This window comes from Xenopus tropicalis, chromosome 10, assembly GCF_000004195.4.
Source record: "Xenopus tropicalis strain Nigerian chromosome 10, UCB_Xtro_10.0, whole genome shotgun sequence".
Taxonomy (NCBI): Eukaryota; Metazoa; Chordata; class Amphibia; order Anura; family Pipidae; genus Xenopus; species Xenopus tropicalis.
In genome coordinates, this window is record NC_030686.2 from 42,225,763 (window position 1) to 42,240,703 (window position 14,941).

General features: G+C 44.1%; 1 protein-coding gene across 7 annotated transcripts in view; it reads left to right on the forward strand.

The window, feature by feature from the left end:
• The first annotated feature begins 338 nt into the window (after positions 1-338).
• The window catches only part of ralgapb (Ral GTPase activating protein, beta subunit (non-catalytic)), a 38,918-nt gene continuing 24,315 nt past the window's right edge, over positions 339-14,941 (forward strand). For 4 of the 7 annotated variants that reach the window (XM_012952776.3, XM_012952779.3, XM_012952778.3 and 1 more), the window contains exons 1-8: positions 339-505; positions 3,646-3,857; positions 4,017-4,219; positions 8,770-8,933; positions 9,127-9,313; positions 9,636-9,767; positions 10,781-10,959; positions 11,916-11,963. In XM_012952776.3, the coding sequence (XP_012808230.2) occupies positions 3,672-3,857; positions 4,017-4,219; positions 8,770-8,933; positions 9,127-9,313; positions 9,636-9,767; positions 10,781-10,959; positions 11,916-11,963 (1,099 nt within the window). In that variant the 5' untranslated portion in view covers positions 339-505; positions 3,646-3,671. The remainder of the gene's footprint in view (positions 506-3,645; positions 3,858-4,016; positions 4,220-8,769; positions 8,934-9,126; positions 9,314-9,635; positions 9,768-10,780; positions 10,960-11,915; positions 11,964-14,941) is intronic. The other 3 variants (XM_012952781.3, XM_002932859.5, XM_004918518.4) reach the window with 1 other exon arrangement.

Consider the following 14,941-nt stretch of genomic DNA (forward strand, 5'->3'; position numbering starts at 1 on the left):
ATGAAATTCCTGCACTTTAGCACGTATAATATTCCATACTATTTTATCTTAACCGTGCAGACATTTTTTTTTGTGTATAGTGGAACTTTATACTATTATTATTAAAGAGGAGTTTAATTGTATTTCCCTCAGAAATATTACCCAGTCAGTCAGACACCCGCAGCCAAACTACGCATGCGCAGCTTCCTCACTCCTGTCAACAAGCTGCGTTCCAAGCCTCCGTCTGGCCGCGCGTATTTTGTTAGTTTTTTTTCTGTAGACGTCACGGCTTAGGAGTAAAGATGATTGGTTGTCCGTCTGCGGATGTCAGGCTCTGACCAATAGGGTAGCGGATGCAATGTTGTCACTAGACTGGATGTATAGGCCGGCCATCTTGCTTATGCTGTGCATGATCCGCCCTGCTTGTTGCGGAAGCGGTATTTTCAGCGGGGCCTAAGGAAGAATTGGCGCTGATGTGAAGGGGGAACTTGGGAAGCGAGTGCTGCATGGGCAGCCCCAACAACTGGTGAGGTGACAGCTGCTGCCTAGGAGGGAATGAGGGTGGGGGCTGTGCCAAAGCCTTGGGTCTAGTTAGTGGGGCACTAGTGACACTGCAATGCTATGAGCATTCTTAGTAATCTAGGGGTGCGCTGTGTGGGACCCCTCCATTCTCTAACATTATCCTCCGACTGTTGAATGCTGAGAGATGAAGTTTAACCAACTTTAAGGGCATCTGCACCCTGACACTGGTTTGTGTGTAGTCAACGGAAATGTCAAAACATTTTAGTGGTTTTAAAGTTGTGTGTAAATGTCATGGCAGGCGGTGTTTGTTTATCCCTTTCCCGGGTCCCACCCTTGAAACAGTGTTCCAGAAGGTAGTTTACTTGCTACATTGTTTCAGAAGTCAGAACCAGCAGGGCAGAGAACATAAATAGTTCTGGTTTCCACAGGAATTTTATTTACAGAAAACTTTACTAGCCTTTGGGTTTTGTATTTATCCGGCTACTCGGGCCTTGAAAATCACTTGAAAATTCAGGGACACATCTAATGAATACCTGTTGCAGGGCAGCACTGATTGCATTTGAAATAAACTGCAATCAGGTGAGCCCTGCTAGCTGGATTTTTTAAACGTGTCCCTCAATTTTCAAGTGATCAGGTCACCCTAGCCCAGCGCTTCCCCCCACAGCCACTGGGGCTGGCATGTTAGTTGATCAGTGTGTCTCCAGTGTGAGCTGTGGCTGTTAGGCACTACAGCGTGTAGATATAGTTGCCACCGTAATGGGCACATTTGAATTAAAATGCCATTTATGCGGACTGGAAACACGACGGTAGTTGGGGATAATGAGTAACGAAGGCTAATCACTTCCTAAGATGAATTGGCCATCCCTGATATAGTCCCATTTGCTCTAGAAACAAGTGTCTGATTGCACAACGTAACTTCATTGGTGGAAGAAGGCCCCTGACTTTGGGCCCAAGCATTTTACTCAGGGAGATAAAAAATGTTGCATGTTACTAAAATGTATTCCTTAAGGGTGAAGACACACAGAGCTACTAGTAGCAGCTACTTTTTCACGGCTACTAAAAGCCAAAAAATCCGCTGCCATGGACAATACTGAGCATTGCCTCCGCTAAAACACATGTTGAGACAGTTATCAGTAAATGATCAGCATTGTCTATTTTAGTAGCCACTATAAGTAGCTGCTACTAGTAGCTCCGTGTGTTTTCACCATAAAGCAGCGGATTTGCCAATCATTTCCTGTAAGAACATAATATTATCATACTCGGTGCATGTAATACAGATGCTCACAGTTGATATTGAGTACACACCATTAGGTTGAAGACACACGGAGCTACTAGTAGCAGCTATTTGTTGCGGCTACAGAAATAGACAATGCTGATCATTTACTGTTAACTGTCTCTACGTGTGTTTTAGAAGAGGCTATTCTCAGTATTGTCTATGGCAGGGGATTTTCTGGCTTTTAGTAGCCGTGACAAGTAGCTGCTACTAAGTAGCTCTGTGTGTAATCATCCTTAAATTTAGTTCAATTGCAGTTGACCAGGGCTAGTTGGATAGGTTACAACTCTGGGGTGATATTTCTCTAGTTTTGTCAGTTGCCTCCCCCTGCTGCTTCTGTAGCAGGACTATACTGGGGAGGGGACATCCTAGGTACCCCCATAGAACCTGTTTTCAGGGGCCAATTCTCATCTCTTAGCAACAAACCATGCTAAATGATTACATTGCTGGTTGCCAGTTTATCCCTTTTCCTATTAGCCCTGAGCAGGGTGTCTGCTCCATTTAGATGGATTACAGGGGAAGTGTGAGTGAAGTAAGGGCCACGCTGCATCCTGTTGGCCAATGACCCCTCATACAAGGTCAGATAAGATGTATCTTATCACCTTTTCCCAATACTTTAGTCCAAGTAAAGGAGCATTTCAATAGGTTGCTAGGATCAGTGACCTTAGCAACCAGGCACACTAAATAGGTTAGTGTTTATTTTAACTGTTTATAGTTCATGCCATGTAGTATGAAAGCATTTAGAGTCCAATTAACTAACCAATCAAATATATATTTTTTAAAAAAGTGGGAGGTGCTCATATTTAGTACAGCTGAGGGATAATGGTGCTAATGATGCTGAAATTTCAGGTTTACCTCAATTAAGGGCAAGAAATTGCTCCCATATCAATAGAAAGCAGTGTATTTGGCATCTGATAAACTCTGTCCCCGGGTGCCACGCTGCCTTAGGCGCTGGCATTAATAGGAAGGTCTCTATGGGGATGGCACAGATTTGCAGAGCAATGGGATCCATGCATGGCTGTATTATTTTTGTACGGGATTAGGAACAGATTTTCAATCGACGCTTAGACGTAGCAAATTACTTATCTGTGTTACCAGGTATTGCAGGCTGGCATTGCTTGGGTCAAAGGTGCCATTAAAGGTTGGACTTCTGTGACCCGGATGGGCATGTGTGCATCAAGCTATCACTTTGTTGTTGTGGCTTTGTCTTGCCCCCCTGTATGAAAATTACGACTTAACCTGTATCAAAGCACTCCGCCTACAGCTTTGTGCCTTTATATGGGCACAGAACCCCTCAGTGACTGCTAATATCCTTATCATTTACAGTAGGGGGTACATTATCCCTTATAATACATGAGTGATACTCAGAGTTCCCTGTATAACTCAGCCTGCAGCCTTGTGCCTTTATATGGGCACAGAACCCCTCAGTGACTTCTAATATCCTTATCATTTACAGTAGGGGGTACATTATCCCTTATAATACATGAGTGATACTCAGAGTTCCCTGTATAACTCAGCCTGCAGCCTTGTGCCTTTATATGGGCACAGAACCCCTCAGTGACTGCTAATATCCTTATCATTTACAGTAGGGGGTCACATTATCCCTTATAATACATGAGTGATACTCAGAGTTCCCTGTATAACTCAGCCTGCAGCCTTGTGCCTTTATATGGGCACAGAACCCCTCAGTGACTTCTAATATCCTTATCATTTACAGTTGGAGTTCTAAAATTGATTCCGGTTGCCTGAAGGCTGTATCTCCCCATGGTGAATGCCCCTGGTTGTAGCATTTATGTAGCTGTACATAAAATCTGTCACAGGCCAAGCTTCCTTCCCTCTGTAAAGTCTTTACACAAATCTTGATTTTGCAGACGCTGGGTTTAGAGTCGCTGTGAAAATGTACTCTGAATGGCGGACGCTGCACTTGGTCCTTAAGAATGATCAGGGCCACACCAGCGTGTTGCACAGCTACCCAGAGAGCGTGGGCCGTGACGTGGCTAATGCAGTGGTGCGACCACTGGGGCAGGCTCTCAGCGCCCCCTCCACAGCAGCAAGTGAAAGCATATTAAAAACAGATAAAGAGGTAAGTTCCCCTTTACCAATCGTTCTTCATTAGTGTTGTACTGGAATCTCCCACTTTCTTTGCTCAGTTATAGTCTGCTCATTATACAATTGATGCTATTTCTATTTTCCAGCTGCATATGTAAAGCAGTAATAAATATTTTTTTTTTCCAAATTCCAGGTGAAATGGACCATGGAGGTGATTTGTTATGGGCTTACCCTGCCGCTGGAGGGGGACACCGTAAAATACTGTGTGGATGTTTACACAGATTGGATGATGGCTCTTGTCAGCCACAAGGACTCTATTCCTCAGCCGGTTTTGAGAGAACCAAACATGTATACCCAGATCATTCTCAAGCACCTCCAGAATGTCTTTGTGCCAAGGTAAGGGATTTATACATGTGTGGTGTGTGTTCTAGCAATGGGCATCTCTGTGGCACACCTGATAACCCAGTGAGGCTATTCATGTTCTCTGGGCCTAAGGGGAATCTATATGGTACTGTTTTATTATTACAGAGAAAAGGGAATCATTTAACCATTAAATAAACCCAATAGGGCTGTTCTGCCCCCAATAAGGGGTAATTATATCTTAGTTGGGATCAAGTACAGGTACTGTTTTATTATTACAGAGAAAAGGGAATCATTTAACCATTTAATAAACCCAATAGGGCTGTTCTGCCCCCAATAAGGGGTAATTATATCTTAGTTGGGATCAAGTACAGGTACTGTTTTATTATTACAGAGAAAAAGGAATCATTTTTTAGATTCTGAATGATTTGATTAAAATGGATTCTGTGGAATTCCCGTAACTCGGAGCTTTCTGGATAACGGGCTTCCAGATAACAGATTTCTGTTCTGTTCAGCTCTGTCCATAGATGCCAACAGGTGCATCAGCAGATGAGGAGAAGCAGCGAATTATCTTCATTTCCTGCGAATTCAAAAAAAATAAAAATGTAGCCACCCCTATGAGATGCCAGTCATTCTGTACCGGTCCATTAAACCTGTGGACTGGGTCAGTCAGATATATGTGTAATTTTATACTCGTGAGGGACCTGTTATCCAGAATGCTTGGGACCTGGGGTTTTCCAGATAAGGAATCTTTCTGTAATTTAGAGCTCCATAGCTTAAATCTACTAAGAAATCATGTCAATAGGATTATTTTGCCGCCGATATTTATATTTTAGTTGGGATCAATTACAACGTGCTGTTTTATTATCACAGAAAATGGAAATCATTTTTCAAATTAGAATTATTTGCTTATGATGGAGTCTATGGGAGATGGCCTTTGCGGCATTTTAAACTTTTTGGATAAGTGGTTTCTGGATAACGGATCCCATACCTGGGGACTGCTACATGCTAAGGTTAGAGATGGGTACACAGAACAGTCGGCACTTTAATAATACAAGTACGGTGTTTTGTTAGCAAGAGAGTGCAGAATAGTTTGGGTGGGGGAGAGCACAATGCTTTATTTTTAGAGATCCGTTCGTTGGGATGAGTTCTAGTAGAGACAGAGTTTAAAAGAGTGATTCACCTTCAAGTTATATGTTATAGAATGTACTATTCCTAGCACCTTTTCAGTTGGTTTTCATTTTGTGTTTTTTTTATATAGCGTTTGGCTTATTTGCCTTCCTTTTCTGACTCTTCCAGCTTTGAAATGGGGATCACTGACCCTGATAGCCTATAAACTATTGAGGCTACAATTTTACTATTAATGGTATTTTTTAACATAACTTTAACTTAAACGTAACTTTCTGTTCACGCTCTCTCCTTTTCAGATTGCAGTTACCCATTTAAACCACTGCCTGGTTGCTAGGGTAATTTAAACCTTAGCAGCCAGGTAGCTGCTGTAAGATGCCATAGACACTCACTATTTATTGGGCTGGGGGGGCTGTTTGGGCCTCTGGGTACTTGGAATGCCAGGACCCAGGCCCAGACTGGCAATCTGTGGGTTCAGACAAATGCCAGAGGGGCTGCTGTACGATGCCATAGACACTCACTACTTAATGGGCTGGGGGGGGGGGGGGGGGGGGGTGGCTGTTTGGGCCTCTTAATACTGGAAATGCCAGGGCCTATTTTGAATTCCAGTCCAGGCCTGGGACACTTAGTGAATACAGTTGGATTAGATATAGTGTGTGCAAAATAAACACAGGGAATGGAATCCAAAAATATTTTGAATGGCTAAGGGACAAAGATTTTGTTGGGGCAAGAGATTCGCAGATACAGTGCTCCATGGGTCGGTCTAGCAGCTCTACAGCAAGTCTGGATGTACAGGATATGGAACATTAACAAAGCAATCGCTCCAGAAGGCAGGAATTCCTTTCTAAGTGCTGGGCTGGAAGACGTAGAACAGGGCAAGTGCATTTACTATTAATAGGCACCAGAGGAAAACAAGTGTGTTCTGTAGAAAGATGCATATTGTAAGTCTAATTTCTCAGGAAAGGCATTCTGTGTCCCACATGAATCTAAACCATTAAGTAACAGAACAAAAAAGAACACAATGGCCTATCGCAAGATGTGAGAGCTGTGAAGTTGTGGAATTCCCTCCCCGAATCAGTGGTGCTGGCTGATACATTATATAGCTTTAAGAAGGGGCTGGATGGTTTCTTAGCAAGTGAGGGAATACAGGGTTATGGGAGATAGCTCTCAGTACAAGTGAGGGAATACAGGGGTAGGGGAGATAGCTCTCAGTACAAGTGAGGGAATACAGGGGTAGGGGAGATAGCTCTCAGTACAAGTGAGGGAATACAGGGGTAGGGGAGATAGCTCTCAGTACAAGTGAGGGAATACAGGGTTAGGGGAGATAGCTCTCAGTACAAGTGAGGGAATACAGGGGTAGGGAGGATAGCTCTCAGTACAAGTGAGGGAATACAGGGGTAGGGGGGATAGCTCTCAGTACAAGTGAGGGAATACAGGGGTAGGGGAGATAGCTCTCAGTACAAGTGAGGGAATACAGGGTTATGGGAGATAGCTCTCAGTACAAGTGAGGGAATACAGGGTTATGGGAGATAGCTCTCAGTACAAGTGAGGGAATACAGGGTTATGGGGGATAGCTCTTAGTACAAGTTGATCCAGGGACTGGGCCGATTGCCATCTTGGAGTCAGGAAGGAATTTTTTCCCCCTCTGCGACAAACTAGAGAGGCTTCAGATGGGGTTTTTGCCTTCCTCTGGATCAACTAGCAGTTAGGCAGGTTATATATAGGCATTATGGCTGAATGTGATGGACATGTGTCTTTTTTCAACCCAACTATGTACTATGTCTTGGAAAAACTTTATAATAAAATCAGTATTAAATCCATGCTGGCTCAGGATAAAACCACTGCTACCTGGGGTATATAGTACGGCCAACTCAGCAATGGGGACTCGTCCCCCCTCTAAATATAGAAACCATGCCTGTCTCTCAGGCTGTATTTATACAAAGAAAAGGAGGCATGGTAGGTTCCCTTTAACAGGAGGAGTAGGAATGGGATTCTTAAGAGCCTGGTACAGAATAATTTATGAAATAATTCCACTGCTGCATGGAGCAGATCTAATTGAGAGACGGATGCTCTGAGCAGCAGTTACATTAACTTGCCACATTAAATGGGAATGTGTTTCTAAGTGGTTTTTGGCTTGTATTTATGGCTAACTGGAATCTCTAGCGCTTGTATATATTCACATAGGAGGACTGCACTTGAACACCATGTGGTTTTTACTCTGCTATCCCCGGTGGGAAAATATATAGCTGTGTATTGTGTGGTTACTGGTCTGGGTGGGGTTGTTTACTAAGGAAGCCACAGGGGGATATGTGATAAAGGTAAAAATATCTTCTAAACTTTAGGACAATGAGATACGGAGAAAAGGAAATAGACATTCTGCCAGGACCCCTCTTTTAATCTGCCCCTTCTCCTGGCTGCCTGGGTAAGGTGGCTGCCTGGGTAAGGTAGCCTAACAGTCAACTAACAGGGTAGGCCAGTGGTCTCTAGACTTGGCCCATTTAAGATAAAACACATGTTCACTGGCCCAATGTTCCAGCCATTCAGGTATAGTTCCAAGAGTATTTAGAGAAACTCAGCTGTTGGATTGAATGCTATATTGGCTAAACCTCATTGACCCGAGGCCTTCCCCACACCACGGCTAATGAAAGGCAGGGAGCATGGCAAATGCTTCACTGCAATAAAAATAATCAGAACAGGTTTGGTGAGTGACATACGTGCAAGGTATATAGAAGGAAATCTAGAATTAGTCTGCAACTGTGCTCACGTGAGAGCATAGCAATGTAGTGACTGCCTGAAGGGATAAAAACAGAAATTAATTCATATCTATTTAAACTGTATAGTAATCTTTTTTTTTTTTTTTTTTTTTTTTAAGTGTAAAATAGATATCTAGTGTGTAACTGTAGGGTAAAACTTCCATCTCAAAACATGTGTAAGTGTGCAAGGTGGGTCGACACCTCTCTTTTGAAGAAGACCACAGGGGTTAATGCTATATACACACACAGGCAGTTACATTTTGGCCAATTTACAACCAACATTTCCCTTATATGTTTGGGTCCGACAGCTCAGTTTCCATTCAGAATCTGCTCTCCAGCCCAAGCCATTCGTTTCGGACATTCTAAATGAGAGGTTCAGATTCTAGAACCCTCTTGTTGCAACTGTAATCTACAAAGTGATGGAATTTCCTCAGTTTGTTTATTGAAAAAAAAAAATCTATTTCAGACTACATATTTGCTCATTTCTTATAGTTTCTGAATTATTTGACAACTTCTGCCTATTTTCAGCTCTCAAAAGGGGGTCATGGTAAACAAATAATAGCCCTGTGAGGCTACAATTTTGTTTATTGTTAATTATTCATTCATGCCACTGACTGGTTGCTAGGTTATCAATTTCTACATCATACTTAACGTTAAGTTAAAGATGAACTGTAACCTTTAAAGCTCTCACGTTGTCGTTCGCAGGCCGGACCAGATGATGAGCCAGATCCGCCTGTGTCTGCAGGTTCTGCGGGCTGTACAGAAGCTTGCCCGCGATTCTCTCCTCATAGCCCGAGAGACATGGGAGGTCCTGCTTTTGTTCCTCCTCCAGATAAACGACACCCTCCTCGCTGCTCCCACTGTGGCTGGTTGGTTTGACACTGCATGTCTTGTATGTCATTTGATAAAGGGTGTGGCCTAGAATTGTGATATCTAGACCTTATAATGGCTGCCAGGAATTTCTGGGTCTTTGTACCCATTATCTCTGTGCTTAATATGTATTTTGTGTGTATCCATTTTTTTTTCCCTTTTGGGTAACTACTACTTTCTGTCTCCTGGCAGCGGGCATAGCCGACAACCTGGCTGAAAAGCTGATAGGGGTCCTTTTTGAGGTTTGGCTGTTGGCTTGCACTCGATGCTTTCCTACACCTCCTTATTGGAAAACTGCCAAAGAAATGGTGGCTAACTGGCGTCACCACCCGGCCGTGGTGGAACAGTGGAGTAAAGCTATCTGTGCACTGACGTCCAGGTGAGAGATTTTCTTTAAGGGAAACAGAAGAGTAGAAAAGGAGAGGAAATCATTAAATAGGAATGCTCTGGGTAACCAGAGCATTCCTTCTGTGCCTGGATTGCATGGATGGGAGGTGACATGTTACTTGCCCTGGCTGAGGCATTACAAAATGACCACTGCAAAAGCATTACATACAGTGCAAAAGCAGGATCATTAAAACAATGGCTAAATAAAAACAAGAATGTTTTTTGTTTTTTTAGCTAAAGAGAGCAATATGACCAAGCTGTTAGGATTTGCTGCTGGAGAAATTAATATGAGATTTTTTACTTGGTTTTGTCAGGTTGCTAAGGTTTTCCTACGGCCCTTCGTTTCCTCCATTTAAAGTTCCAGAGGAAGATGCCAGTCTGATCCCAGGAGAGATGGATAATGAATGTGTCACCCAAACTTGGTTCCGGTTCCTTCACATGCTGAGGTACAGAGCTTTGTTTTATCTGCCTTTTGAGTGCTTTTTCCAGAGTCACGTGTTAGATACACTACAAGTTGTCTTTAGTCATGGCGAGGTGTAGGGAAAAGCAGACCTTTCAGGGCTCCATTTTATATTTAAACATGCTTTAACTAGAACTTTCATACTTCTTATAGAGGCTGTTATCCCCCCACTGCTACTATAGGCACCATCTCTCCCTACTATACCTGCTATCCCACAGCCCCAGTCCCTTCCCAGAGGCTATTATCCCCCCACTGCTACTATAGGTACCATCTCTCCCTACTATACCTGCTATCCCACAGCCCCAGTCCCTTCCCAGAGGCTATTATCCCCCCACTGCTACTATAGGCACCATCTCTCCCTACTATACCTGCTATCCCACAGCCCCAGTCCCTTCCCAGAGGCTATTATCCCCCCACTGCTACTATAGGCACCATCTCTCCCTACTATACCTGCTATCCCACAGCCACAGTCCCTTCCCAGAGGCTATTATCCCCCCACTGCTACTATAGGCACCATCTCTCCCTACTATACCTGCTATCCCACAGCCCCAGTCCCTTCCCAGAGGCTATTATCCCCCCCCACTGCTACTATAGGCACCATCTCTCCCTACTATACCTGCTATCCCACAGCCCCAGTCCCTTCCCAGAGGCTATTATCCCCCCCACTGCTACTATAGGCACCATCTCTCCCTACTATACCTGCTATCCCACAGCCCCAGTCCCTTCCCAGAGGCTATTATCCCCCCCCACTGCTATTATAGGCACCATCTCTCCCTACTATACCTGCTATCCCACAGCCCCAGTCCCTTCCCAGAGGCTATTATCCCCCCACTGCTACTATAGGCACCATCTCTCCCTACTATACCTGCTATCCCACAGCCCCAGTCCCTTCCCAGAGGCTATTATCCCCCCACTGCTTCTATAGGCACCATCTCTCCCTATTTCTACTTATATTTTATATTTGTACTCATTATTAACGAAAGACTCTTTACGTTACAGCAATCCAGTGGATTTAAGCAACCCCAGTATCATTGGCACAACACCTAAATTTCAGGAGCAGTTCCTGAATGGCAATGGGGCTTCCCAGGAGATAAATCAGTACGCTTGCCTGAAGCAGCTGCCTCATATCTTCTTCAAAGCGATGCGCGGGGTTAGTTGCCTTGTGGATGCTTTCCTAGGTAATGTTGTGATCAAACACAGTAAAACAGATGAGGCACAAAGAGGGAAATATATTGCATATGAGTATTAGAACAGTAAACTGCCAAAACCAGAGCAATTGGAAAGCAATAAGTTGATATTTTAGATAGACGTTTTGTAGTAGCAGCAGATTTTGCTGTGTATGGGAAGCATTAAGCCCACTCACTCCACACTACATTCAGAAGCAAGGATATGTAATGCCATAAGTTACTATGAAGGTAAACTTGTCCTTTATAAAATAATAAAGTGTTTAGGACAATTTAGGAGTGATTGGACGTATGGTTCCCTGGCTCTGATTTCAGCACTTTTTAGCTTGCCAGGTTATTTCTTTTGTAGTTCATTGCTTTTAAACTTTAGTTTAAACATCCCTAGCATTTATTAATTGCATGGAAGTCATCACTAAATATGTAGCATTGCTGCTCATAAGAAGGTATGAAAAAATGATAATTACTTGTCATTAAATGAGACGCGGCCTAGTGATTGGTTGAGGCTGAGCATTGAGTATTACTACTGCTCGTGTAGCCATCTGTCTCTAAACACCATACGTCACAATGGAGATGGCAGTAAAAAAAAAATAATAAAAGCCTATTTTTTTTTTTTAAATAAAGCATAATTTTTAGTTCCTTCCTAAGAGATCCATTTTCATGCTACAGTAATAGTAGTAGATAGCTGCAGATACCTTTTATCTGATTGGTTTATTACCTCTCTGCTACTGTGTGGGAGTGTGAGAATATGGGTTTTCCATCTTGATATTTGTGTTTTGAATATTTTCATGTTTTCCAAGAAGCCTTTGGCCCTTTCCAAAAGCAAAATGGAAACTGTCCAGCCCCTCCAGTTGAGGGTTTGCTTATCGTACTGCTTCTTGCTTTTGTGATGGGCTTTAAAGGCACGAAGCACTTATATAGTATAGTAGCAAACTCATATCTCTCTTCTTCAGGCGTTGCAGTCAATAAGAAAATTGGGTTGGAAAGAATGCCCAAATATGGTATCCAAGCCTCTTACCTGCACTTAGTGTGGTGCAAAGAATCAGGGCAAATGTTTTCTAACAATCACTGATTTTCTGTGTGCCCCTTGTGGCGTAGATTGGTACAGCAGCCAAGCTGCAGCATCCTGGATCCATAGATTGCCCAGTATAAGGCCTAGAGACCTGCTCACTGGTGAATAGCTGCCAGGCAAAGGCTGGACCGGCGCCTTGAATAGTTCTAACGCATATTGTTTGGACATATGTGTGCTTTTGCACACGCTCCCTTAACGTGACTACGTGTCGTGATTTAATAACACTCAGTCGCTGGGTGCAATCGTATGATTTAGGTTTTATTAAAACAAACCTGTAAAGGATGCTGCCCCTTGGTGTGCTGATGATTCTTGAGAATAACCATATTCTTTATAGATGAGCCCAATCTGAATCCCACCATAGAGTCCTGTCCTACTGTGTAGGTGTTGGTGATGGGGACAGTGTATGTTTAACCCAGTCCTGATTTCTTTCAGTTTCAGATTGGCCACGTGCCACTGCTGGGAGGAGATTTTACATGCTGAGTTCTTAACCAAAGCTAAATTCTCTAATAAGCAAGCAGTTTGGCAGCTCCCGTTCTTGTGTATTAATTCAGATATGTAGAGGAGCACAGGTTCTGTGCAGGCTCTCATCTTTGTATAAAGGGTCACAAATCCATAATTTTTTTTTATGCATCATTGTTCTGCATTCATCTGTGATCTTGCTGTTCCTGCTTAATTGTGCTTACTACAATGAAATAGTTGTATTGTATCTCTTGTTACAGTCTATTTGCATCCTAGGTATGCTTTGAATACCAGACCTGGAGTGGCAGTCAGAATAATACCCAGAGGCCCAAACAGCCCCCCCCCCAGCCCAATAAATAGCGACTGTCTATGGCATCTTACAGCAGCTCCTCTGGCATTTGCCTGAACGCACAGATTGCCAGTCTGGGCCTGGGCCCTGGCATTCCAAGTACCCAGAGGCCCAAACAGCCCCCCCAGCCCAATAAATAGTGACTGTCTATGGCATCTTACAGCAGCCCCTCTGGCATTTGCCTGAACCCACAGATTGCCAGTCTGGGCCTGGGTCCTGGCATTCCAAGTACCCAGAGGCCCAAACAGGCCCCCCCCAGCCCAATAAATAGTGACTGTCTATGGCACCTTACAGCAGCCCCTCTGGCATTTGCCTGAACCCACAGATTGCCAGTCTGGGCCTGGGTCCTGGCATTCCAAGTACACAGAGGCCCAAACAGCCCCCCCAGCCCAATAAATAGTGACTGTCTATGGCATCTTACAGCAGCCCCTCTGGCATTTGCCTGAACCCACAGATTTCCAGTCTGGGCCTGGGCCCTGGCATTCCAAGTACCCAGAGGCCCAAACAGCCCCCCCAGCCCAATAAATAGTGACTGTCTATGGCATCTTACAGCAGCCCCTCTGGCATTTGCCTGAACCCACAGATTGCCAGTCTGGGCCTGGGTCCTGGCATTCCAAGTACCCAGAGGCCCAAACAGGCCCCCCCCAGCCCAATAAATAGTGACTGTCTATGGCACCTTACAGCAGCCCCTCTGGCATTTGCCTGAACCCACAGATTGCCAGTCTGGGCCTGGGTCCTGGCATTCCAAGTACACAGAGGCCCAAACAGCCCCCCCAGCCCAATAAATAGTGACTGTCTATGGCATCTTACAGCAGCCCCTCTGGCATTTGCCTGAACCCACAGATTGCCAGTCTGGGCCTGGGTCCTGGCATTCCAAGAACACAGAGGCCCAAACAGCCCCCCCCCCCCAGCCCAATAAATAGTGACTGTCAGCAGCTCCTCTGGCTTTTGCCAGATTCCAGTCTCTGCCTGCAGATACTATTATTATAAAAGATATACCCCACTAACAGACTGCTAGACCACCACTCATGCTTCTTGTATTGCAGTATGTGGCTATGAGAGGTGAAAAAATGATTAAGGCCAGCCAACCTGGAGACAATGGTAGCTTAGGCAAGGCTGAAACTGCTAGCTAAGCTATTATTACCTTATAGCTTCTTAAGGCATTAAAGCAAGGGAATAACTATATATTTTACTCTTAATACCTTTATTCCCGTTTGGCAAATTGAAGGAGCAGAGTGCAGAGAGAGTACAGCTTTCCCCCTTGGCACAAGTGCTTGTTAAGTAAGCACTAAGGGTCATGCTCTTGCACCCATTACTGCTCGAGCACTTGCGCCCCAGGAAGCTGTAAATGACCCCCCTTTAGTATTGACAAGATACTTTCTGATATTTCTGCACAGAAGCTTTACTTATCTGCATATTTATGTCTTTAAGACTAGTAGGTAGATTACCTGAAGGACTAGTTTGTGGAGTATATGAAATCTCTTGTGTCCCTTGAGTATTTGGGGGGTGCAATAAAGAGTACCCGGAGGGCAGTTTCTGGTCTGAAGCCCTCCTAGCTGATCAGCCATAGCCTAATGCATATATATATATATATACACATACACTCCCTTTAAGATGTGGTATATTGTGTTGTGACTGCAGGTGGCCATTGCATAATATGTGGTAACTGTGTTAGATACCAGTTTCCATATTATGGCCTATCCCAGTCAGCATGTTATAAAGAGGCCCTGTGTTTGCAGCTGTTAGTACCGGGGCTTTTTCAAGGTGTTCTGGGACCCCCATTACAGAATATACTTGGGGAACATAGTCCAAAGTACTGTATGGAATTTATAGAGGTGGGCTAATACAGACAAAGAGCAGTTAAGGTGGCCTTACTATTCCTGGATTTCATTGGACGTTTTGTTTAGTTTTGACCTTATTGCCTAAGCCCATGTCACCTTGAAAGGGCCAGGGGACAGTTTTGATGTATAGCATCGCCAAAATGTACTCGTTGGGACCATTAGTACCAAAACACAGTTCAACGTCCTCCGCATCCAGTTTCCAGCTGTTTGGCCTGTGGGCAGGTGTTGGCCAGTATATGCCCGCCTTTACAAATTATG